Source organism: Catharus ustulatus, chromosome 13, assembly GCF_009819885.2.
Source record: "Catharus ustulatus isolate bCatUst1 chromosome 13, bCatUst1.pri.v2, whole genome shotgun sequence".
NCBI lineage: Eukaryota > Metazoa > Chordata > Aves > Passeriformes > Turdidae > Catharus > Catharus ustulatus.
This window is the reverse complement of record NC_046233.1, coordinates 5228860-5254760: the sequence shown is the minus strand read 5'-3', so window position 1 is coordinate 5254760 and position 25901 is coordinate 5228860. Positions and strand designations below refer to the sequence as shown.

At 43.8% G+C, this 25901-nt stretch overlaps 2 protein-coding genes across 4 annotated transcripts in view; one reads left to right on the top strand and one right to left on the bottom strand.

Annotated features, from left to right (window-relative positions):
* Positions 1-17238, bottom strand: part of TAFA4 (TAFA chemokine like family member 4) — a 68953-nt gene extending 51715 nt beyond the window's left edge. The window contains exons 1-2 of one of the 3 annotated variants that reach the window (XM_033071954.1): positions 17147-17238; positions 16697-16881 (exon numbers count right to left, since the gene is read on the bottom strand). The gene's annotated coding sequence lies outside the window, so the exon portion shown is untranslated. Of the gene's footprint in view, positions 1-16696; positions 16882-17049; positions 17065-17146 lie in introns of those variants that run through there. The other 2 variants (XM_042779715.1, XM_033071955.1) reach the window with 2 other exon arrangements.
* LOC117002560 (translation initiation factor IF-2-like) lies at positions 15891-17752 on the top strand. Its single transcript, XM_033071815.1, has 4 exons — positions 15891-15912; positions 16098-16723; positions 16818-16988; positions 17157-17752. Exons 1-4 carry the CDS (start codon positions 15891-15893, stop codon positions 17736-17738), a joined length of 1401 nt encoding a protein of 466 aa, XP_032927706.1. The 3' UTR covers positions 17739-17752.
* The last annotated feature ends 8149 nt before the right edge of the window (positions 17753-25901 follow it).

Genomic DNA, 25901 nt, shown 5'->3' with positions numbered 1-25901 from the left:
TGAAAACTAGGAGAGTCAATAAATGCAAGTGGCAAGGAAAAGTGGAAGTAACTGTTTGTTTAGTCAAGAAATAAGAGTTTGTTGGAGACATGTCAACTGTCTCCTTGAAGTGGCTTGCTTTAAAGAAGGGCTGGATTTAAAGTGGTTCTCTGTAGCTACTACAAAGAGCACAAAAATAAATTCAGTGTCCTGCAAAGATTAATTGTTGTGTGCATGAAGAGAAACTTTCTGTACCTAAGTGGGGGAAACTAGTGGTACAAACTGCTCAAAATCTCGTGGAGCCTGGTTGGTGGATATTTCTTTATCCTGGATCAACACCTGTGGGATGGTCAAGGCTCCCCTCTCCATCCACAGGGTTGGATTACATTGCTCAGGGTGTGTAACAGGACAAAATATCCTCTATGCTCAGGGTGTGTAACAGGATAAAATATCATCTGTGCCCTGGAGCAAAGAAAACCACTGGGATATGAATGGGAGTTACCATGGGAGTCACTGTTCAGTGTCATCCTCAACACCCTGAGTCGAGTCAGAGGTAACTGGAGGAAAATCCTGGCAGAAACAAACTGAAAATGCCTCCTGCACATGTTGGGTTTTTCATGCAGGCAGAGTCAGGGTGTGCTGTATTTAGACATCTTTCTGGTGGTTCTTAGGGTATTCATGCAACCAAATTTGGTTCTTTCTCATTCTATTGCATTAGAATATTTTATTCTCTTGTTATTCCCAAAAACACCTCGCTCACAGTTACAGCATGTCCACTCCTGCTTCCCTGAGCTGTACCAGGCCCTGACAGCACCAGGGCCTGCCCATTTCTCTGTCACCAATGCAACCTGGCCCTGCTTTTGTTTCAGTTCCCAAAACACTCCAAGAGGCCAAACACAGAGCAGCAGCTTTGCTTTTAGAACACAAGCATGTTTTATGAGCACTGGATGCATGTTGGCTGATGAAGAATCCCCACTGTCTGGGTATATGGGATAATTGTTCCACTTGGGACTCATTAGCTAATTATTTAAAGATTCTAAGGAAAAGCATTTCATAAATACAGCACTAAATTTCCAGAAGTGTAATTACAGGCTGAACACACATTTTTTAGCACCTGTGTTATCCACTACATGAGCCCATAGCAAAGTACCCTGTGCTGTGCTGTCCCTGTTCTCTGGCAGGCTTGGGGCAGGACAGGACAACCACCAGGAAACTGAAAGGGAAGATTTGGAGGATTTTTGGTATTCCTATTTTGGTAACAAAAATAACACAGTCACCTTAGGGTGGTTTAAAGTTCTGCCTCTAACATACAGCATCTCAATAATAAAGGATAAAAACTTGCACAGGGTGAGGGAAACACAGACCAAACATCCATGACACAGATTCTTGATTTGGTTTTGTCACTTGACTGATGCTATGGGATCATCTTCTTACTCAATGTTAGAAAACATTGTTTGCTTATCAGTAATTTCCTCAAGTTACTCTGGAAAAACATTGCTCTACTGAGCAGGAGAATTCCAGAGTAGGATTTCTGACCCACCAGCTTGGGAATTGTTACACACATGTAAAAGGTGTCATATCAAAGATAGACAAAAATGAGACAATTGTGTGGCACAGGTCAATAAACAACTGCATTTCAAGGAGAGCCCAGTCTTGTTCAGTCTGGATTCTCATTAACTGAGTAAAAGTGTCTTTAGAACCAATTCCAGAGTTTTTGCTTTTTTATGGTTTAGTAACTCATGCTGGATGGGAACCTTGCCCATCACACCCAGTGCACCCACATGTGTTTGTGCACAGGTTCTAGATCCCTGCCTTTCTCCTGGTAACCAGGAAAATTGCAAATCCCACTAGGAGTGCATAAAGCAACACTCCCAGCTATTTTCATTTCCAGACACACTAGGAGCTGCATTCCCTTATGCAAGAAAAAATTCAGAAATCCCATAAATTTTGCTGCTCACTTCCAGAAGGAATTTCCTCCATCCTTTCCTTCCTTTCCTCTTCCTGCCCAATCCTTCATGCCTCCTTCCCTGTGAACCTCAGCCCTCTGTGTTTCTTGCTTTCCCTGCCTTTTCTGGGAGGTTCTCCTGCTTGGCAGCAGCCCACATGTGAATCCCCAAAAAAAGGGCTGGGAGGGAGGGGGAGAGATCTCCCTGAGGTACCTATGGATCAATCATGAAAAAGGTCTCCCATGGCAGGTTAAGCATCTGCTGGATGCTGTTTTCATCCCTTCACAGCCCAAATAAAGCCACTGGGTACTGCTGCAGTGGAAAAGGAGCAAACCCCTAAAGGTCCCAGACACCTTCCTGCGGCTGCACTACCAGGAGAGGAGAGCAGCAGCCACAAAAAGCTGATAACTGCTCTTCAGAAATAGTAAGAGAGGTGTTAACATGATATTTCCTTCCCAGTTACCTGAATTGTCAGAGGGCCCTCCTTCCAGCACCTGTCACAACTGAGGGAACGTGTTTCCATGCAGGAAACCTGACCCCAGCCAGGCTTTGAATGAGCAACACCTTGTCCTCTCCATGGCTAAGGCTAGAAACTTTCTTTTTTATATGAGGGTTCTTTTGTCTCTTTTTTTTTTTTTTTTAATAATTATCATTTTCATTTTCACAAAAATCAGAGAAGCCTGAACTTCAGGCTTTCAGTTCCCAACCTGGATTTTTCTTTTGCTGTTCTTCATTCATGCAAAAGCCTCTTCATGATCATGTAACCGTGTGCACGATGGGAGAGCAAGGGGGAGGGTAAGTGGCATAATTTTGATTATGCTTTGAAATGCTCAGGGTTGGAAATGAAGTATGAGATTTCCCCCCACTTCCCCTACCTCTCTTGAAGGCAATTATGATTGCCTTAAAGATGTGAGACCTGTTGAAAGTAACAAAGCACTGATTGTTTATTTTCAGGGTAGACAACAATCAGCTTTTAATCAGTTCCTCATCACCACTAGAAAGCTATTAACTCTCCTAAAAATAATTAATTAGAAAACAGAAAAGAAAAATCTTCTCCAATTATTTTTATCCAGAAAACTGAGATTTTATGGGGGGAAAAAATAAAGACACCTCAAGATTCACAGAAAAAAAAAAAAAAAGTTAACATCGTGGCACATTAAGTTCTCTCTTTTAGCAATGAGTTATTGTTTGCCAGAGGTTGGATTGTGCTTCCTGAGTTTGTACAAGGTTATGGATATTGGCACTTGAATAAGAAGCAGTATTTTCAGTCACCTTGGGCAGATACTCAGATATTTCTGCTGAACATTTTTGTTTAAGGAAATGGATTGCATGAGCCTTTCATTTCTCAGATTTCTGACTTTCAGATTCCCACAGCACACTTTTTTTTCCATTTTTGAGGAAACAGTCTGAATTTCTGTCCTGGGGGAAATAGTACTCAAACTTAACAAACTTACAATAAAGAGAGCAACCTCCAAATTTCAATTATATTGGAATTAGCAACAGGTATGAAACATCTCAGATATCACATTTTGTGATTTCAGATGGACAACTGAATAGTCATTTCAGCTCATGCACAACTTTCCCTACCAAAAAATGTCATAAAATATCCCCTCAAAGTGCCTCATTCACTACTACCACACAGAGTTTCAATCATACACTGCTTGTAACTCAAATGTAACTCAAATAAAATCAACCATGAGCACTTTGCAGCTGCTGCTGTCCTGCCCAGCAGATATTTGTCTTTCAGGGGGTGGCCAAGCAGTGTCCTGGGTGTTCCTGAGGTGCAGTTACACAACAAGGAACCTTTGTAAGAGACTGGGGGACACACAGGTTTTGTCACTGTCACATTGCAGGGACCTGCTCTCCAAAATGTAATGGACTGCAAATCCCTCCTGCACTCTAAGGGACAGCTCTCTAAAGAGTGTGTGACTGCTCAGCTAATGAAGTTCTCCCCCACCAGGACCCCAGTGGCTGTACTTTTTGTTTTACTTCCTCTATTGCCCATTGGAGATGAATTGTGATTATTTTAAAAGGGGATTCTTCTTGTGCATCCATCAGTGTTGTACCCATTTGACCTACTAGTGTCTCTTTAAAGATTGATGAACTGGAACACAAAAGTGGAACTCTCTCAGTTTAAGTGTTCCCACCTGAGTTTCCTGCACTGTGAGATAGTTTTTAAAGAGACACAGGGAGTGGTTGCACCATTGGTTCAAATTCCAGGGTTATTGCACACAGAATTTCCATGGTCTGGCAAGAGGCAAGACAGGAAAGAAAGTCACAGGATTGCTTTACATTAAAAACTGCTCTCATTAAAAATGTGCTACATCTCAGGACCAGAACAGGAATTTAAGTCTTCTGCTCTAATACTGGTCACCAACTGAGAAACAGCAGCGCTGATTTAAAGAAAAATATGGATTATTGGATTTATATTTTCCCATCACCAATTGAAACACCTCCTTGCAAATGACAAATGTTTTGGCTAAGATTAGCAAGAGAGGCTGCAGGGAGCCAAACCTTCACTCACCAGAGGGTACCACCACATCCAAAAAGGAAGATTCAGATTTCTAATTTAGAGCTGTGCCTTGCATTAGGCAAACCCCACATGTTTTCACATAGTTATGTACTGCAATTTAGTCTAATGTATCATTTTTAAACCATGGATAAAGCCTTGTCCAACTCTATCCTCCCTTAAAATTGACATACAGTGGCAAAAATTCACTTCTCTGCTGACAGAAATTCTTTGGTGAGCCAAACCTAAAGGACATTTTCTGGAGAGTGCAACCACCCTTATTTTACCTTGCTGTCCTTTTTTTAGGTTGTTGGCTTTCTGCAAGTACAATATCTACTTGGGTATTTATTTGTTCAGCTTCATTCAGATTGTATGATTTTGAGGAGTACTTGTGAGTATGAAGTGTCTTGCAGCAGCTGTGAGTCAGAAAGACAGAAGAACCCACTTGGAACACTGATATTGCTGCATAAACCAGAATAAATGGCCAGTGGAGGGTATGGTTTATCATTTTAAATTATTTTTGCTCTCTAGCCAAAGACAGTTGTTTTCTTAAACCATGATTTTATCCTTTCTAATTTGACTTCTCAATTGTACCAGAATTCTTAATTATTTCACTGCTTGCAATAGCACCATCCAATTTATCACCTGAGAGCAGCAGCATAGCATAAATAATCTATTGCCTTTTTAACCTGAAGGTCTCAGCATTTAGTCTTCAAGAATATGAAAAGTCTCTAATTTAATAATGGAGTGTTCCTGTGACGGTCACCCCAACTGGAAAGTATTGATTTCTGAAGTTTCCTGTTCTCCACTCAGGAGAAGTCAGCAGAGCTCTCAATACAGAACTCAAGCCCAGCTTAAGCTCCAACGGTCTGGAAACAGCTGGAAGTTATTTGGGATCCCCTGGAGATCTCACCTACCAGACACCCCTGGCCACTCACATCCTTTAGCATGTCCCAAACAGAGAACCACAGCCAGGTCCTGTCTGTGTGTTGAACAATGTTGAGCAAAAACCACGGATGAAAAGGAAAATCCTGGCACAGAGGACCAGGAAAAATCTCTGCTGTGAGTGGTAAATTTCAGTAATCTTGCAGTAGCATCAGGATATTTTTAAAAAAAATCTCCAAGAAAGATCTGCCAAGCACCATGTAATAAAAAGACAGACAAATCATTTTCCTTGTCTCTTGTTTACATGTTTGATTCTGAAAGTCCTGCTCTGGACAAGAAACACCAACTCCCATCCATGACTTTTAACAGAGCAAGACCTACAGTGTGGCACAGTGTTTGTTACTCATCTCAGAGACACAAATATTATGTTTAAAAGAGCTGAGGCAAGATTAAATTAATAAAACAAGGTAAAACAAAGTAAAACCTGAAGCACCAGAGTATGCCCTGCACTTTGCAGTTTGGCAGGGCATTGCTGGATGGAGCAGAAAGAGTAAAATTTGCTGCCCAAATCACACTTCCCTGTGAAACCATCCTGTGGGAGAGCATCCTGCTCCAATCATGTCCTGTCTGCCAAGCAAAGCTTTACCCAGAGCTCCCATAAAACCTCCCCTACCCCCTCCCATCATAGGCACAGCCCACTCACAAGCTGCCCCTTTTTTCTCAGCACCCAGCTGAGTCACTTCTCACAGGACAGCCCTGAGTTAGGAGAAGGCAAAATCTGCAGATCTTTGTGAAGCATCTCTGCCCTACCCTAGAAACCAAACAGAGATGTCTAAAACAGACAGGAATAACTAAATCCAGCCCAGCCATTGGACAATGTGCTTGCCACAGAAGGGCAGTGACCCAAGGGCTTGAGGCAGAAGCTCAGCCGTGCTTGTCAAATGATGCATTTGTAGCTGCACCGAGATCTGAGATTCAAGCCTGAAAACCAGTAGGGCTCAGGAGTCCCTCAGAATTGAAGCATGAGGACTGGAAGTCTGATTCCAGGTGCAATTCCCAGCAGAGAACCCACCCGTGGCACTGGTGTGGGTGCCTGCTCCATTAATACGAGACTGAAAAAACCCCTGAGTGTGAGACACAGAGGAGCCCTCCCAGCACCAGGCTGTTTGTCTCCTCCTTTAATAACATCAGCTACCACATCTTAATAGAGCAGCTCCTCCTGCCAGCTCCTCCTCCGCCCTGTGCACCCTGATGATGCCTCCTCGATATTAAAAGCGGCGTCGGATGAAAAACGGAGGCCCCGAGACGTCCCTTTCCTCATCATGTATAATTTGTAAAGCTAGTCAAAAAATAGCAAGCAATTTAGCCTGGAATTTTGCCAGCTGGGATATTCATAGCACATGTGATCAAACAGCAGAATTTGCCAGTCACTGGGAAAACAATCAAGCTCTGTAACCCGACTTCACCGCCGAGGACAGAGCCTGTAAACATCACTATTGATCAGGGCAGAACTATTTTCATCAGCCTGCACTGCTCTGGACATTAAATATCTGCAGAGTCAACACCTCCACAGCTGAAGTTAGGGCAGATAGCTCCAAGAATTTAACGTTCCCGAGACATGAGCAATTTCCAAAAGAATTAGCAGCCGTGGACACTATGAAATTACACTGAGAACTGAAGGAAAAGATATCATAAATGGATTTTATGTAAAACTCTGGGTTATGGTACAGCTTATTGACATATACAACAAATTAAAACAGCTAATTCATCTTACTACCTTCCACTGATAATTTTTTAATTAAGTTACTTATCTTTATCTACATATTTAGGAATGTAGGTCTTTCATTATTCATCTCTTAAAGAAAATCAATGCTGTCCTGATTTGCTACAGCTCAAACAAGGGAGCAGTATTATCTATGCTAGGACTGACTAATAGAAAAAAAAATTCATTAACTTTATTAGCAAGCCCTAAGAAAATGCTATTGAGCACATTTTCAACTCCTAAAATTCTGAATTATGAACCAAAAGCTTAATAGTGTTCAGTATGACTAAAACAGACATCGTTTAAATGCTTATAAATAAAGAAGGAAAAGGTAGAAAATTATTAAAACAGTCTAATGGAATGTTTTAGAAAGTTCAGCCCTAATTCTGGATTATATTATAAAAGCCACTCACAAAAAAGCTTTATATTCTGGGGTTTATTATTTATTAATTATTATTCTGTGTTTTATTTATCACTGAGACTGGAAGCTCATCCATAGCACTGGTTAGATGTGAGTGTCTAAGTGCCTATCCACTACACAGTTTGGAAATATTTGCACATCAAAACAGACTCTGGTTTTACACTTGGGATTCTAAAGCTTTATAAAAGACACCATGAAAAGAGTAAACTTTGAATCTCAATTTCTGGAGGAAACAGACTTTTTCTAGTCATCTAGAGTGTCCTTTTCTTCTCAAGGTGACCTTAAGTTTCAGATTTGTGAAATGGTTTTCTCTTGTGCTCAATCCCAGTTTTAAAAATGACTATTTATCTTCTTTAATATATTAGTCATATAGAGCAGGAGAAGCCTCTGTGGGAATTTTTGCTATCGGGTTTGCTCAAGCCCAAGTCAATGCTGATTTACAAAACATAACTTACCCTTAGTAACAAACAATCATGGATATATTTATTGGAATAACATCTCCCCATTCTCCTCCAGCAGCGTGTTTTGTTTATCAGTTGCAGTGCTGCAGATTGGGGGATATTTACAGTGACCAAGGCAATTTGAAGGAAATGTTTTTATGTTGCCCATCTTATTACAATTTTACAAGCCTGGATCGTTGGCATTTGGCAAAACAAATAGATCTGATGGTTCTGAAAAATGCTAATGAAATGCAAATTAGCCAGGCAGGTATAAGTTATATTTATGTCAGAGAAGTGAGAATTGGTGCATTGCTCAGAAACTGCCCATTGCAGAAGTTGTATTTAATGAAGTTTAAATTTTTTTAGATTTTGCCTTGCTAATCATGACCTCGGCTGCCTGCACCATGTAATGACAATAATGAATAAACATGCTGTGCTTATGAAGAACTAGAACCTAACAAGCTGATCAATTGTTAATTCTATAAAGTGACTAAAACGTGTCTCCACTATCAATAAGTAAATCAGCTCCTATTTGCAGTACTAATGCACCTTGTACATATCCTGCAGCTATCCTGCCCTTCTCTGTAATAATGTAATTATCAGTTTGGTCATATTTAAGTACAACCTGAATAAGATTTGATATTATTTTTGTCTTGAGGGCGGAAAAATAGGAGGAAAAAATGTTTGGGTATTTAAAGAGACACAATCCATTTATTTGGAGGACGCAGATTTTCCACTTGCCCTCCAATTAGTTATACAAAATTATTCGTTTGAAAGCCAATTATTTTACAGCATTATTCTTAAATCATACAGGCTATTATCAGACAGACATTCCAGAGAAGAAGGCCTTTTTATTATTAAAGCCCTTTTGCTCTAAGCCTCTGTAACAATGACTTTAAACAAAAGACAACAGTGCTCATTAACTGTAACAGAAGATGTTTCTTCTGTTGGGGGGAAAAAAAAAAGCATTTAAAATCAGACTAATTTAGTGGTATTCAGGCTTTATTTTTCCTCTTCCATGAGGAAAACACAGAGGGTAGATCAGATCTTTAGCCATAATACAATTCTGTATATTCCAAATATACTAATTGCAAAGAGCTGACTGTCTCCACTACATTCCCAAGCAAGATTCAGCAGTAATAATTTACCCATTGCTGAAGAACATGTACAAGAAAAAGGATGTTTAGCACATGCAAAACCCAGGAGTTTTGCTTGAATTATCTGTTGTCCTTCTCATTCCTAGAGCTGTCTGCAAAGACCCTGGGAGGAAGCAGCTCCCTGTTCATCCACCCAAAACCACCAGCTCTCAGTTTGGGGTGCTACCAGTGAGGAAACCTGACCTGGGGCATTTCACAGGTGAATGAAACACACTGGAGGGTGAATAATTGTATTTAAAGTGTCTGAACTAATTGCATTCGAAGTGGCTGCCCCTTTTTCAGAGTTACAAACAGCAATTATTCTTAATGTTTACAGCTTCTGTGACCATTCTCCTGTTGTTAAATTGAAATATATGTCACAAAAATACATTAGAAATATTGCAAGGAGGAAATGTTCTGGAGGGAAATGCTCTTAAGTGTGTAGATAAGCTCAATATACCAATTAATTTCTAGCACTTAACCAAGTGTTATTTCTCAGGTGGAAGGTTACACTCATTCTGCCAGAAGTTGTCCCAATTCACCTCAGATCCATCTCCCCCTGACAATTTGGTGTAGAAAAGGAGGGATAGTCCTTTTTACCTGCTGCTCTCTTAAATTAAGAAAATCAGCACAGCTTTTTAACAGGTGTTTGATCTAACAAAATTTTGTTCTTTCAGTGGTCCCTGAACAGAAACAGATCTATGAGTAAACAAAAGCAAAATTAACCATTTCAGCAGCACACCAAAAATTCAGGGATAGTTCAGTATACTAAAGTAATTATTTTGCTTTTTCCTCCTACAGCCCCAGTTAAGCCCATACACCACATAACTGTCAGGATCTTCCACAGTTAAACTCTCACTCCAGTAGTACTTTGCAGTTAAATAACCCAGTTTCAATTACTCTGTGATGTGCTTCCAACCAACAGGCATTAACAGGGAGGTTCAGGGGCACTGTTTAACAGGAGCACACACACATGAAAATCTCTCTGTATTCCACAAAATAACTACTCCTTTCTGAGACTCAGTGGCCTGTTCTGTGTGCAGGTCCACTCACTGCTGCAGATCTGTGTTTGAGGAAATTTTCATAGCACTTGGCTTCTAACCATGGTGCTTCAGAGCCACTGAAGTGGCAGTGCTCAGCACAAACAGTGACACAGGGAACATGAGCCCAGCAGGATCAGGCTTTTACCCTGCCTGGATCCAGGGCCAATTCCAGTTGCATCCCAGTTTTCCTGGGGGATGAAGCCATGCCCCAAAGCAGGGCAGCCACTACACCTTCTGTCATTGAGATTATGAAGATTTCCTTCACACTCTCTTGTTTTTTTCTAGGAATAAAGCAAGTGGGTGTCCTGAATACTGACCTGACATTGCCACAGACCCTGGCACTGGCCAGAGGAGGAGACAGCAGCAGAGGGGAAGGGATGAGCCCTCCTTCCTCCTTAGTATCCCTACCTGCTGAGCATTTGCCAGGAATTGGAAGGAAACCAGCAAAGAACACAGGCTTCCCAAATACCCAGTGAAGAAACCATCACTAGCAACCAGAGCTTCTCTATTTTCTGTTCAGAATTATCCTAGACTCATGGAATGGTGTGGGCTGGAAGGAACCTTAGAGTTCCAAACCCACCCCAGCATGGGCAGAGACCCCTTCCACCAGGTTGCTCCAAGCTCCATCCAGCCTGGTCTTGAACATTTCCAGGGATGGAGCAGCCACAGCTTCTCTGGGCAAACTGTGCCAGGACTTCACCACCCTTACTGTGAAGAATTTCTTCTCAATATTCAAACTAAACCTGCTCTCTTTCAGTTTAAAGCCATTCCCCCTTTTCCTCTCACTGCAAGCCCTAAATTATAGGGAACAGAGTCCCAAAGAGTAATTTAAGCAGAGCACATTCACCCCCCTATTTGTGTCATAGAACCATACTTCCATTAAAGAGCTCAGCCACACTTTTTTAATAGTTTAAACATAACAAGAAGTTTCATTTAGGAGTCCCAGCTAAGTTAATTTTGCCAGGAAATTGTAATATGGATGCATTACATTAAATTCTGAAACGTGGCATTTCTCTTCCTGTCTCCAACATTATTAGCATCTTACAGTGGCTTGAATTAAAAAAGAAACATTTATTTTATCACCCTGATATCAGCCCGCTGTAATATAACATTTTTGAAACAGGGAAATATCACGGCTTGGCATCATAAATTCAACACAGCAACAAGATAAATCCTTCCCATTAATGTAAACCACTGTACTTCCCAATATATCTGCATCTGCAGCACACTTGTGTTTGCTGATCAGACTATCATAAACACACATAACTCTCAGTGAGTAATGGAAGCAGCAGGAAAATCCGAGGGTAACTGCTCTCCAGACTAAAGCAGCCACAGCCTGGTCCTTCAGACAGATTCACTCATGCAGGGATGTTCCTGCTTGTGCTCAACAGCATAAAATACCATCGTGCTCACCACTGGAATCCACACAACACAGCAAAGGACATCGAGGTACAGTCCCTCCTTAATTACACATGCACAGAATGGATGCTGGAAGCTTTATTAACCTGCAATATATATAAATCCCTGAGATGCACAAAGGAGAGGTTGGGTACTCTATCAATTAAGAATTTCTGGATTTCTCACTGAATACTTGAGGTGAGAATGAATTGACACAGGAAAAAAAAATAGCGAAGCTCATTTAATTTGTTGAAAAGAAAAATCATTTAGTGCTTCCTACAACAACTCAATTTCCACCTTTTCCCCTTTACACTGAGATCAACACTCTGAAACTTGCGCCAAATGGGAATTTGGCACACAGTTTAGGAAATGCAAACACATGAATTAATAACCTGAATTATGCAAATACGAACCTGAAATTTGCAATTTGTTTCAAAAAGCTGAAAGAACTCCTCTTAATTGGTTTATCCATGTCTAGGCATTACTCAAATGATTCTGGTTTAGTAGCTAGCAGCCTCTTGCAGGCTCAGAAAAAAAGCCTACAAATGCTTTAAGAGCTAAAGCACTGAGTTCTGCTCTGTCCTCTATAAGGAAAAGGTTTGTGGCTTCCAGAACCAGAAAGTCCAAGCTGACCCCACGTTCTTCAGCTCAAAAGGATGTAGCACATGACTGAGTCACGTTTGGCAAGAGGCTGGAGAAGAAAAAAGGGGAAAGAGCTCTGCACTGAGGTTTGGGGAGTACGTTCTTTAACCATCTTTTACCACCCTGTAACAGCAAGGGTGGGATTGCTGCCCCTTAATATATTGATCCTGTTTTACCTCACAGCACATATAGCACAACTGCTGTGGAAGGAGGGAGAAAACTTGTACAGGTGCTGTGCAGAGGGAAATATCCTTCTAGGAGAAAGACCTGACCCCACCAGAATTTTTATTCACTGATGTTCCCTGTAAAATGTAGCTGAAATTGAAACACAGCAGAAAGGGGAATAAAAACAACAGGTCACCTTTGGAGTCACGGAGATACCCAGTGCTACTTTCCCTCATTTGAGCTTTACTCTGGCACAGTTGTACTAAGTCTGAGAAAATCAGCCTTTCAGCTCACAGCCTTTCCAAAATAACTGCTGGGAAATATAAAATAGAGCAAAATGGGTGAAATCCGCAGTCCTTTGTTCCTCCTTACAAGCCTCTTCAGAATAGCAAAGAGGCTTCAGTGCCCCAGCCCGATAGAAATCCCCGTCCTTGCAAGCGCTCAGGATGCTCTGGCACTGCAAAGCAGCTCAGCTCGAGCTGCCTGACCCCAGGTGAAAGTGTGCTGTGATCTCCTGATCTGCAGGGCTGGCACCGGCTTCAAAGCAGCCGCCTGCGTGATGGTTATCACATTTTCAAAGGGGAAAAGAGATGCTGAAGGAGTTCTACTAGACCTTGAGAAAAGGAGTCCCAGGGCCATAAACTCTGAGAGACACACAAGGAAAATCCAATACCTCGGATGAAAAGTATTTGCATAGGAGAGATCTTTATTCTGAGTGTGCCTCCAAAATCCAGGACAAAACATTATGCTCAAGATTTTCCTTCAGAGACTGGAATGAGGCTTAGGACTCAGAGGTATCTTGCTGCTCCATATTCATATTGATAGTGAGTTTAAAAGAAAAAAAGACTGGTCTTAGAGAGTCATAAAATATTTGTAGTCCAAAGAAAACAAGTTTTTGCACTCACAAATTCCAGTTTAGTTCTACATTAAGATCTTATTTTTTCAATGGCCAGCTGAGATTGGTGGAATTACAAAACCACAATAATTTCAAGATGTCATAAGAAACTCTATTTTACACAAGGCTGAGAGTTAACTGCTTTCCATCAAGTATTTTACTATTTACTTCTCCATGTACAATTTTTCCTAACACTGGAGGAGTACTGCAATATCCTGTCCTTTTCACTCTCAGCCCAGTCCTTAATTGGGAAGCTTTGCCTGAGAGAGGACTGCAGGTGCTGGCCTTCAATTAATAAAAGATTGGCATGGGGAGATCAGGGGCTGCTCCCAAGTACCACCAACCAGTTGCCAATTCAGATCCAGTCCAGAGCAGTCACATCTGGAAGGCAGCACCAACTAACACCTGCACCTGAGCTGAGTGACCAGGAGAACTGCTGGGTTCTCAGTAATTTGTATAAAACTCAGGGAAGTCAAAGTGAATTTTTTCTGTGCAATTTAAATAACATGACACAATCACCAGAGCTGGAGCAGCCTTCTAAACAGCTGAGGAAAAGGGCCATGGAATAAGTGGCATGAACCCAGACAATCTCTGCACCCTAGAAAGGCAGAAGGCTCTCCAGTATTGGACTAAAATCTATCAGCAAGAATCTTGTTTCCTTTTGCCTCTGTTTTTCTTCAATAATTGAGAGATTTTAGCTATCAGGGTGCATCAAACCTGTACTTTCCACAAACACTGAAGTCACTTAGACAAATATATCAAACATCAATGTGAAACTAGAAGCGAAAAAAAAAAAATCTGCTACAGCATCATCTAAACATAAGTCACTAAGTAATAGCATTTAAAAAAAAAATCTATTTCACACAGATGAAAATCATTACAGTTCTCTAGAGACCCTCTGTCTCTCTGCAGCTCCCCGTGTCATTTCCTAGCTGGTAAAAATGTGCCACAGGATATCAAAAGACGGTTACGTTCTTCTAATTTTAATATTCCTCTAATCCAATAATGGCTTGTTTACCGCTTTCTAATTTAAAGGTAATTCATTAGATGTATCCTGTCACGTCTTATTGGCAATGAAGGCATAAGGATCTCACACAGAGCTCTGAGGCATGTCAGTCATATTGCTGATATTCTGTGTGGCTCCCTCAATGCAAAGGGCTATCGATGCAATGGCACTGATAAGGGACTCTGTGTGTGTACCTACATACAAATCACAACCAAAAATATTGAAAGGCTTCAGGGGTGAAGTCTGGACCCAAACATTTCTGGTTTAGCATTGAGAATTCTAGCAAACAGAAATATAAGTGATTTGAGTGCAAATATTTGTGATAGTGACAAAAAGGGTTTTGCACAGCCTGTGGGGAAGCCCCTGCCTGACCTGCAGGGGAATTGGATGGGTCTGCAGCAAATGATGAAGGTTAAGGAAACACCAGACAAAAGAGGCAGCCTAAACTCCAAAATGAGCATTTCAGGAGCCAGACCATGCCAGGAAACATCTGTTGTGATTCTCCAAAAGCTACCCCGAGTTTTTGGGAAACCCTAGGGCAAAGTGACAGGAACTGAGCTCAAGGGCTTCAGACCTGCTGGACTTTGGCAGCACGGAGGCACCAAGGTGAGGGTGAGAGCACAGCAGGAACCATTGGCACAGCAGGGCAAGGCACTTTCCTGCCTCAGCAGCCACGGCAGCATCCAGCTGGCTGCACCGCGTCCCTCCTCACTCTCCTGGCACGGAGCCTGTGCCCACCTCCACGGGAGCAGCTCTTCTCCAAGCAATCAGGCAAAGGAAAGCAATTTACTGGAGGTGAAAGCTCTGTGTGCTCAAACACTCTGCTAAGGCAGCTCTCCTGCCACAAGGGCCGGGAACTCTTTGGCTGTTTACTCTGCTCAGCCACATCATCTCTCTCTGTGCCAGGGCACTGATACACCCATTTCCATAATCTCTTCCCGAGAAGCGATACCTTTAACCAGCCAGACTAAGCACACACTGTGGCTGCTGAATGAATTGTTGGCTATCTCAGAGGAGGACACAGTGACACCGTGCTAGGAAACCACGCACGAACCGGCGTTATTCCCCACGAGCACGGCAGCATCACCACTTTGGAAGTCAGTTTGGGTCAGTACGTGTCCAAACCCATCCCTTCATTGGCTGTCGGTGATGTCATGCCCGTGCATTAATCCCCGGTGACTGCAGGTTTAACATCACCCGTATCACCCCATCCTCTGCTAACGACAATGACCACGCGCCTCGGAGGAAATTACTCGAGCAGAGAACAAAGCAACTTGTTGAAACAGTGAAAGTCGCATCTCTTAAGTGTTTCTTTCCAGCTTTTCTTTTGTCAAAGTGAAGTTGCTGGGGTCACACGTGCCTCGTTGGAAGGAGTGGGTGATGTTAGAGCTCTGTTTTAAAGAAAGTAAATCCTCCCACTCAAAAAGGTGAAAGTGCCAGTGGTGGGAAACCAACTGCCCTGGGAAAGTATTTCAGGATCTAGAAAATCGGTAGCTGAAATTACAAACACTTTTTAACAGAAAAAGAAGGGGGGAAAAAGAGTGACATTTGAAGAGAAAGCCTGACCCTTTACTAGCGGCCCCCTCATCACTGGAGTAGCGGGGGCAGTAAATTAATTTCGCGCACACACCCCGGTGCAGAGACAGATTTAACCCCAGGAGCGATGCTTGCAGTGCTCCGGACTGGTACTCACACAGCCGCTCTCCCGCAGCCTGCCCAGCCCCGGGGCTCTCCGCAGCTCTGGGGAGCGCGGACCCCGCAGGCACTGCCGGCACTGGGAGTGCCCGCTGTGGGGATCCCGCTGCCCCCCGTGGCCTCTTGGGGAACAGATAATTCACTGTTAGCCACTAATTGCGCTCCGAAACACGAGTTACATCGCAGCTGAAGCGATGCTTCTCTGCCGGCTGCCTCCCCGCGGTGCGCATCGCACACCCCGCTCCCGGGACGGGCAGCGCCGGCCCCGACAGCGACCCCCGGCCCCAGCCCGGCACCGACAGCGACCCCCGGCCCCAGCCCGGCACCGACAACCGGCGGAGACCCCCGGCTCCAGCCTGGGCCAGCACCTCCGGGAGGGGATCCCCGGCTCCTGTCCGCGCCAGCACCGACAGCCGACGGGGACCCGCAGCTCCAGCCCGGCCCGCACCTCCCGGAGGGGACCCCCGGAACCAGCCCGGCACCGACAGCCGGCGGGGACCCTCGGCTCCAGCCCGGCCCGTACCTCCCGGAGGGGACCCCCGGAACCAGCCCGGCACCGACAGCCGGTGGGGACCGCCGGCTCCAGCCGGGCCAGCACCTCCGGGAGGGGACCCCCGGCTCCAGCCCCACCCGGCACCTCACGGAGGGGACTCCCGGCTCCAGCCCGGGCCGGCACCTCCAGGAGGGGATCCCCAGCTCCTGGCCCGGCCCGCACCTCCCGGCACCGCGCCCCGGCCGCAGCCCAGCCCGGCCCCGCAGCCCGGCCCCGCTCACCTGGCCGCTGTCTCGCTCGGGAGCGGGGTGCAGGGAAGGGGGAATCCCCCCCAGAGCAGCGGGGAGAGCACCCGGCGTTCAGGCTGCCAGGAGGATGCTCCGCACAGAATCCCGCACGTAGCGGCGCAGCGCCCAAAGTGGCTTCGGAACTCTCCCCTCCCACTCTTCCTCCTCCTCCTCAGAGCCTGGGGAGGAAGCACGGTGTTACGGCTTCGGCATCTCCCGGAGCATCCTCCCGCTGGTCCCTGACCGCGCCGAGCACGGGGAGCGGAGCCGGAGCTGCTCGGGCGAGGTGCGCTCTCCTTCCCTCTCCTCCCTCCTTCCCTCTCCTCCTTCCTTCCCTCCCTCCGCACCGGCATTCGGGATGCTGCCCCCGGGGAAGATCGCGCTGCCTTCCGGAGACAGAGCCTTCGCTCAGCCCGGCTTTTAATCGCCTGACGGAGTCCTGACCTTATTTCAGCATCCGAGTGGTCGCTGCTCAGCCGAGGGAAGACACGGGAGATGTTCGCATCGCAGCCGGGCCGGAGTTCGCAGCATCTTTCGGAAACATCTGCAACTTGGGAAGGGAGTGGGGGCTCCGGCCGTAACCTCCCCACTCCTCTCACCGTGTCCACAGTCCTGCGGGTTATCAATAAATCATCATCTTCACAAATTTGCTTTAAATGATCAAAATGAAAGCTGGTGTTTCCCTGGCTACAAAGTCGGGGTCACTTTGCCTTTGCAGCAGCCTCCGGAGTCTCCTTCTTGCTCTGCCACTGACTGTACAACCTTTATCCCCCCACTCTGCACCCTCCAATTCTCCCGTAGCTCTGCTGCTCACCTAAACAGTGACGTCCAAATAAATGCTTCGGTGGCTGTCAGGTATTTAAATATGTGTAGAACCGAGTCTCGTTTCTGTGAGAGAGGGCAGTGTCTCACCGTAGGTAACCACAGGGCTCAGTGCAACAGTGGGTTGATCTCAGCTGTGTTGCCTAAAACCTGTTGTGATACAAATCATCATCCTCCTGGACACACATTCCTTAAACTGGAAGAATCACTGTGAAAATGCCTTGTGGAACAGAGCAGGCTACTTTTATCACAGGAAAACACTCGTTGGCTACTGTTGTGGAATTGCAAATTGCCTTTTGAGTTGTCTTTGTGCAAGTTCTCTAGTCCACATGTGAAAAAGCAGTAAAAATCTCAGCAGCTTCCACACCACCATTCATAGCAAATTAATAATCCAGGAGCAGACTCTCATATCCTGGATAAATTCACTTATCCTGAAAGAAAGGGTCCAAATCCTCAGACTTAGCTCTCCCTCATCTCATGTTAGCACAACACAACAACACTCTTTTAAAAGCAGGAATTGCAATACAGTTAGAGGGAACAATCCCACAGCCTGAGACCACATCTCTCCATCTCATTCCTTACCTGAGGAGCTGCCACCTTCTTGCCTGCTGTTCCTGACACTTTACACCCCTCCAGACCTCTAGCAAGCCTAGAAAAGGGGAGAGAGGAAAGGCAGACGCAGGAAGGAGCTCCAAGGTTGCATAAAGAAATGTGAGAAGTAGGTGTGGGTAAAAGGGAGGGAACTCGATGTAGTGATGAGAAATGGAAGGATTTAGAGGACAGGAGACACAAATTAGCAGGAAGAAAGGTCTCCTCTTGCTGGCTGGGGTACAGTTTGTTGAAAGTAGGCTGGTCAGGACATCAGACAGGGATTATGCAGGATCAACAACCCCCTGATACATGTGGATGGAGCAGTTTACCAGCTGTGGGTGTTTTTTCTGGGCTGCTGAGCCACGGGAGACAGCAGTTCACAGCTCTCCCTGGCCTGCTGCTATCCAGTGCTTGTAATTCCTTCCCATCTCTTAGCCTCAGTTCTCCCATCCAGACAGCAGACACAGCCCCATTTCTAGCACTGGGTTGCTGTCAAAACGAATTAAGAGGTCCAAAGAGTACTTTGAAATGCAGATATTATGCTCACTAGTTTTAATGTCTCCAAAGCGGTCTCCAGATATCTCTAAATCCTCAACACATCCCTGATCAATTCCTGTTTTGCATAGGAGGAAGGCAGGCAGAGGGACAGAGGCTTTAGTCCATCTCTTTTATGTTGTGTTCTGAGGGTCCCCCTGACCTTGCCACGGCTCAGGTTCCCAGTTTTGTGTCTGATCCCATCCAAAGCCAGATTTTGCTGGTGACACAGAACAGGCTCCATGTATACACAGCCTTCACACCTGATTATTAATTACTGCTCTATTAGTAATAAATTACCACCCCCCAGAAAGCAATTTCCTCTGGCAAGTCAATGCCCAGGCTGGAGCTCCCGTGCCCTGCCTCACCCTGGAGTTACACCCGGATTTCTGACACCCACTGTCCCCTCCCAGAAAGCTTGGGAGCCCTGGGGCTGGACTAAATCTGCCCCTGTATTTTCCTTGCCTTTGCAGGTGCACTGTGAAGGAGCTGGACACAGGAGCTTCTGGTCCCCAAGCCTGTGATCAAATTATCTCTCCCTCTGTCACACATCCTAATCATCACAGCTGGCGGCCATGCCAACAATATTAACGCTGCTGAGTAGCTTTCAGTTTTGCAATTAGCAAGGGTTTCTGCTTCCCTCAAATAAAAAAATAGGCTGGTGCTTCTTAACACTGCATAAATGATACAGAGACATTCAGGGCCCACGTTCCTGCCTTGTTGAGATGAACCGACATTAGAAGTGCTGGAGATATTTTAAGTCTTCTGAAGATTAAAGTGGTTACAAAGCTTATTATTTCTAAACATGTTTATCCTGCCTCTCTTTTTTGTTTGCAAAATTAGGCAAAGCACAGTTTAAACAAACAACTATTGTACTATTAAACATTGATTAAAGAAAAGGGTTCCATTTAAATTATTAAGTGGTAAGATAAAAAGCATCCCTTCTCTTTTGTATGGTACTTTATTCAGAAGTCAAACTTCTGTAGTCTCACTGAATGCTAATGAGCAGCATAATAATGCACAAGGGCAAGAGGGGGCTGAGTAATTAAAAACAGAGGCCAGAAATCAAAGGGCTTGAAATACACTTAAGAAAATAATTCAATTATACATTAGAAACCTGGGATAATCAAGACACATCCCACAGTTTCATTCATCATTATGCCCCAATTTTATATCTCTACTGGTTTGCTGCACACAGGAAGCAGAGATTGGGACTTTCATGTGCGATGCCTCAGCTGGAGAGACAAAGGCAATGTACACTCAGGTCCCATCCTCATCTCTGCTCCTTGAAAACAGCTTCACTTGAGTGACTAGATTCTCATTTATCTGATTTAGGGAAATATTTTTGGTCATAAGATAATTCTGTATTAGTTCTATATTTCTTTTCTCTGTAGCTTTGCAATTAATTAACACAAAGCTCCTCACCTACCATTTTATCGTCCCTACAAATCCATCTCCCACCACTCTCCTTGGCTTCACCTCTTCCCATGGCTTCAGGCTTGCCTGGTTGTCCACAAAAACCTCTGCCAAGCAAAGCAGTGGCTAAGTTTGTCCAGCAAACCGTGTATTTAGCTGGGGTGGCATCATGAGACTCACAGGTTTTCAACGTGGGTCAAAAGGTCCTGATGAGCTTTGCAAGGTCACTTTTATGGACCAAGGAGTCCCAGCACAGCTTTTGGTCTCCAGGACAGCAAAGCAGACTTTGAGATTTGTAGGGAATTCCAGTGCCATGTGATAAAACAAGGAAAAATGAGACAGTTTAGTCTCGTTCAGTGACTTTGGAGAATTTAAGTGGTTTTGCCTTGTGCAGTCTGGATGCAATAAGCAATTATCAAACTTAGACTCATTGCACTGACTGCAGCTTAAAGGAGGGAACTGTAAGTGATGCATTGTCAGGCACCATGGAAAAAACAGAAAACGTGAAAACATGAGTTTCCATCTGACAAAGAAGAGAACTGTGTTCACAAGCTTTGCAGATGCACAAATTGTTACCTCCTTTTGGTACATAATTAAGGCAATGACAGGAAAAAAAATCTTGGAAACAGCCCAGAAAAGAAAAAAATCAGGAATTACAGCAAAACCAACAGTGAATTGCATATCAACTTCCTGAGAAATCAGAGGGTGTTTGTCTCATTAGAAATTTAAAGGTTTAAGCACAGAGACTATGAATTATCTCTAATGAGTAATGGAGACAAACCAAACACTACTGTGCTCCATGGGGCCAGAGGAGCCAGAGTCCAGCACAGCTCACAACTTTGAACAATGGGAAAGGAAAACAAGACCCTCAGGTCAAGTTTTCCATAACTGGGGGTCTCAGGATGAAGGTTCTGACTCCAGCAGATGGGGACTGTTTATCTGTTTAGTTCCAACCATTACTGAGTTTTGCTGCATCTTCCATTCAGGAAAAAACAAAAGGCTGCACGTGAAGAGCCAATTTCAACCAGTGTATGACAGCACTGGTTGAAATGACAATGTGATTGTCTCAGGATCTCCCCAGCCTTATCAGTCACATCTTCCTCAATCAGAAATAAAGCTCTTTTTGAGATGGTTCAGCTTCCCCACCAAATGATGCACACTCACTTGTTAAGTAGGAGATCACAAAGACAAACAAACCAGCTCATAAAGTGAGTGGAACACTGTTTGCCAAAGGTGAAGAGGGAAACGTGCAAGTTAAGACAGACATTAAATTTCAACCTACAGTGAGCTAGACAGCAAAATATCCATTTTTCCCCATTTTTGTAAGGAATTAATTTTTAGAAGAGAAGACACAGACAGACACATTGCTTGATTTTGCAGAGGGAGTGACTGCAAGTGGGGACCTGCACCCAAGGGCAGAGCCTGAGCCTCCAGAGGAGCCCCACTGCTCAATATTTGTTTCTCAAGTTTGTGGTTGAAATACTCTAATAGATATTTTAGTGACATCCTTTTCCCAGAAACAGTCTGGGGCAGTAATTCTGACAGGACAAGTCAGCTGTAATGAATCTCTTTCCTCAGCACAGATGGGGCCTCACATGCATTGCTCCTTCCACTCCCTAAGACTATGTGGAGACAAGAGAAAGCAGCTCTGGCCTCTTATCTTACCTGCCTGAAACAATATAGTGGTAATCAATAAATGAACTACATTTTCTTTAAATATGCAATTACATGGAATAGATTATAGAAGTGACAAAACCCAGAACAACTCCACAAACACAGAGCTGGGCTCTGATTTCTATCAATACCAGATGAAAGTCGTGTAGTTGCTCATTTACAGCTCAAAGCTGCATTATTTTCCCTAACTCAGGCTCTATTGGTAGTCAGCTGAACACTCTAAAGCAGAAATACCAACTCATCTTGATATTCCTTCCACAGTAAACAATGATTTACAAAGGAGGGGGGGAAATCTCCCTTCCCCTCCCTCTTTCAATTCATTAAGCTCAACTGTGATAACCAGTGAGGCATACAGGAAAGGGTTAGGTATCTCTGCCTCTGAATATTTAATTCAGGACTAAATGTAATGCACAGCATCCTTGTACCCTTGGGAGTTCAGCAGCCAATATGCCAATGAATATATCCTGACAATAGTGATTTTTTCTGCACTTTGGAGGCATGAGTGACATTTGCTCACCACATATGTTACATCGGATGCTGAGGTCTACACTTGTGAGAAATTAATCAGAATCCATCTGTTTCCTTCTCATCCTGGACAATTTCATTACAACTTAACCAAAGATTATAGGATTCCCATGTCTGTGTCCCCAGCCCCCAGCCCAGTCTTGGTGTTTCTATACCAAATGATTAAAGCTGCTTAGTTTAAGTAAGGTCAGAATCAATCTTCCTTCCTGTAGGGAAAGGCATAATGCTCATGGGCAGGGTCCAAAATCTGCTCTAAATTACATGTAGGTAAATCCAGAATATCCCTGCTGAACCAAAGGGGGTTCAGATTTATCATGGAGCAGGTTGTGGACTTTGATCTATCAATACATATTTCTGGTGGCTGATTTTGATGGATATCAGGCTCAAAATGGCACAGTCACTGCAGGTGCTCTGTTACATTTTCCTTTCCCTGCCCAGGTGGTGAAGGGGGATGGCTCAACCCTTCTGTGGGGCTTAGAGATACCATGGCACTGCTGGGAAAAAAGTTCTCTGGCTTAAAATACTTCCTGTCCTTAGGTAGGTTGGAAAATTCCATTCATATTTCATATTTACTGGAACCTCTTTAATTCATTGTAGCAACAAGGGAGAATGGGACAAAAAGGTTGCTTGGACCCTGATTTATAATGACAACATTTACACAATGATGGATGAAGAGCTTAAAAGTGGGGAACTCCAGGAGTTCTTTGGACAAGGCACAAGTGACCCAGAACCAGAAATATCCATGAGATCCTGGTACCAAAGTATTCCATGGCAGTCCCAAACATGAGGTTTCCTGAATGACAGAGAAGCCAAAGCTGTGAACCAAAAAGAGATGTTTCATCACAGAAACTGAACAGAGAGAAGAGAGTGGGAGCCCTGGGAAAGGCCAATAAAGAGGAAAAGGAGCTGCAGTGACAAGGAGCAGAGAGGCTGCTGTGGCTCCAGGGGTCAGACCTGACAGAGGGGCCAGGCTGAAGGCTGCTGGCTGCACACAGTCCTGGCACCTCCCAAAACCTTTTGGCCACTTACCTGTGACTGTGGCAGAGAGATCAGGAGCAGAGGAGTTCACTCAGCAGAGGGGAGGTGGGAGCTGGAGGAGGATGAGATGTGCAAAGCAAAACACCATCAGCAGGCTGAGATGGAGCTGGGAGAGGCTCCCTGACCCTGCTCTGAGCTGTGCTGCCTCCCCCACTCCTCCCAGCCATTATTCCAGCTGACTTGCAGATACCTGATAGTTATTTTTGAAATGAAGGTGCGTTCAGATCAGACTGTCACAGCCTGTCTGTTCAATCAGGAGTTATTTGATCAGATGGTTTTTTTGCTGTAACATAATCACAGGATCCCAGGGATGGAAACAGGGTCTCCATTCCCTCTCCAGGGCTGGATGTTTCCTTGCCAATAAGATATTGACACATTGGGAGATAGCTGTAAAAGAAAAGGAAGATCTTGCATAAATTAACTTATGCTATTTATAGACACGGAGAGCAGTCTATCCATGGGACCATCTGCTAATCCATGTCCCATGGCAATTAAAGTCAACATTTCACTATATCTTCTCCATCAAGGGCTGAGATTATGCACTGAACTCCTTTTTTTTTGGTATAACACTAACCTTGCATCTGTGCTTAGTGTCTCTTTCCAACTTTCCATGGCACTTCCCATGTCCTACTCTGAGTGCCTGCAGCAAGAAAGAAAAAATTCAAATGGATGATTTTTATTAATTTGTAGTGAAGGGGGAATAGGTTTCTCATGTTTCTCACGAGCTCTTCTGTTTTGATAACAAGAAATCAGAAAGTTTTGTACTTAATGAATTTATAGATTTGATACAAAGTGATCTTCACAGTCAAATTTTATCAATGCTTCTTGTTACAAATGAACCAGATAGATTTTCAGAAGTAACTTACAATTTTGGGCATTATGTTTTTAATGTTCCAGCCCAAGATGCTTCCAAAAAATTATCAAAAACCTGAGAGCAGACCTCTTTTCTTCAGAAAATCTCATTTTTTTTCAAGGAAAGCTGGAAGTTGGAAAAGTATGGCATCCAAACATTCTGCTTTAGAAAACATGGAAAGACAAAACCCAACTGTAGTAACTGTGCTTGTACAGCAGGTTATAGATATAGAGAATTTCCTGAAGTAACTTGAAAGCTTGAGTCCTACTGCCTTATGCTGTATCTTTTTATACACAACACATTTTTATTACTCCGTGTAATTTTAATAATTTATACTGGCACCATCACTTTAGCAATTGCATTCACTACATTTAGCAATAGGAGTTTCTATAACAGCAAGGAAGGAAATACATGAGATTGGATTAGCAGGGGGGTTTGCAGAAAGGCAACCTTACAGCAGGACTGAAGGGCTCCTGCTCAGGCCAAAGATATTATTTTGTAGAAATAATTACAGAAATACATGTTTCATGGACACCAATACATTTGGTTAATTTAAAAAATAATTAAGGCTTTCTTAGCTAGTGAATTGATCCATTACACAAATAAAACTCCAGTAATACTCCACCTCTGTCATAGCTGATATTACAGAAAGCTTCTCTTTTCCAGCTGTGTGGGGATGTGTGTGAGGGAGGGACAGAAATGGAAACATGAGGCAGTGACACAACCAGTCCTCATCCCACGCTGCTCTGAAGACAATCAGAAGTTCTGTGAGCACAGAGCTTTCCCCAGTTTGTGCAGGATGAGCCCCTCTGTGGAGAATGATCACAATCCCAAAAATCCCTTCCCTCCCCTCTCTCTGGTCTCCACTCTCCTTCACAGGATACAAAACCTGAGATTTGCACCCACTGCTGTCTTCCCGAAGGTCCAAACTCTCTGCTCAAAGCCCAAAGGTTATTATGCAAAGTCCTAGAGGAGAAAACTGGTGTAATACCTTTCCTGAGCACCTAAAAAGGCATAACAGACCATTACTGGCTACGGATACAACATATACAGAGTATACCAGGGCAGAGATGTAAGTATTTGTGGAGAGGCTTTAAAGCCATTGTTGTCCATTTTTGCACATTAAAACCCACAAAGAGTTTTATTTAGAGCACTAAATCCTTTCATTTCTCTCTGGCTAGATTTTTTACTGTTAAAATATTCATCATGCACTCCAAGAATCTCGATGCCAAGTATTTATTTTATTTTTTATAACCTTTTAAAATGGTTTCTTTAAAATATTTTCAGGTGTGCATATTGCTCTTAAAAAACCACTGAAAATAATGGTTAATTGTAGAACAGAAAAGAGAGAAATGAGGCATCAGGCACTGCTGAGGCTTCAGTACAACAAAGGGTGGATTCCATGAAGTTCAGAGCTAAGGGCAAACAGAAAGGGCGTTTTCTCAAAGTTGAAATTTTTCAAAGTTAAAATTTTTCCAGTTTCACATAAGTAAATGTATCTTTCTATTGCCAGTGGGGGTGAGGGATGAAGGAAGGCTTCTTTAAATGGGATATTTGTGTCAAAGGCTTACATTTACATTTCCCTTCAGAAGAACAATATTTTTTGTGAGGTGGGAGGCTGGCACTGAGAAAAATCAGTATTTCCTGTCTGAAAATTCCCCTCTAACCTTGATACCCTGGAGGCTGAGCCCAGCTCATCCTGCAGCTTTTGGGATGGTGACAAATCAGGCACCTTCTGCCTGGACA

What these genes read in the sequence shown, in the direction of transcription:
- LOC117002560 (XM_033071815.1), top strand. Translation starts at nt 15,891, where the DNA reads ATGCTTGCAGTGCTCCGGACTG. An exon ending in GCTTGCAGTGCTCCGGACTG is followed by an intron (nt 15,913 to 16,097) that starts GTACTCACACAG and finishes CCGAAACACGAG; the next exon opens with TTACATCGCAGCTGAAGCGA. An exon ending in GCCGGAGCTGCTCGGGCGAG is followed by an intron (nt 16,989 to 17,156) that starts GTGCGCTCTCCT and finishes ACCTTATTTCAG; the next exon opens with CATCCGAGTGGTCGCTGCTC.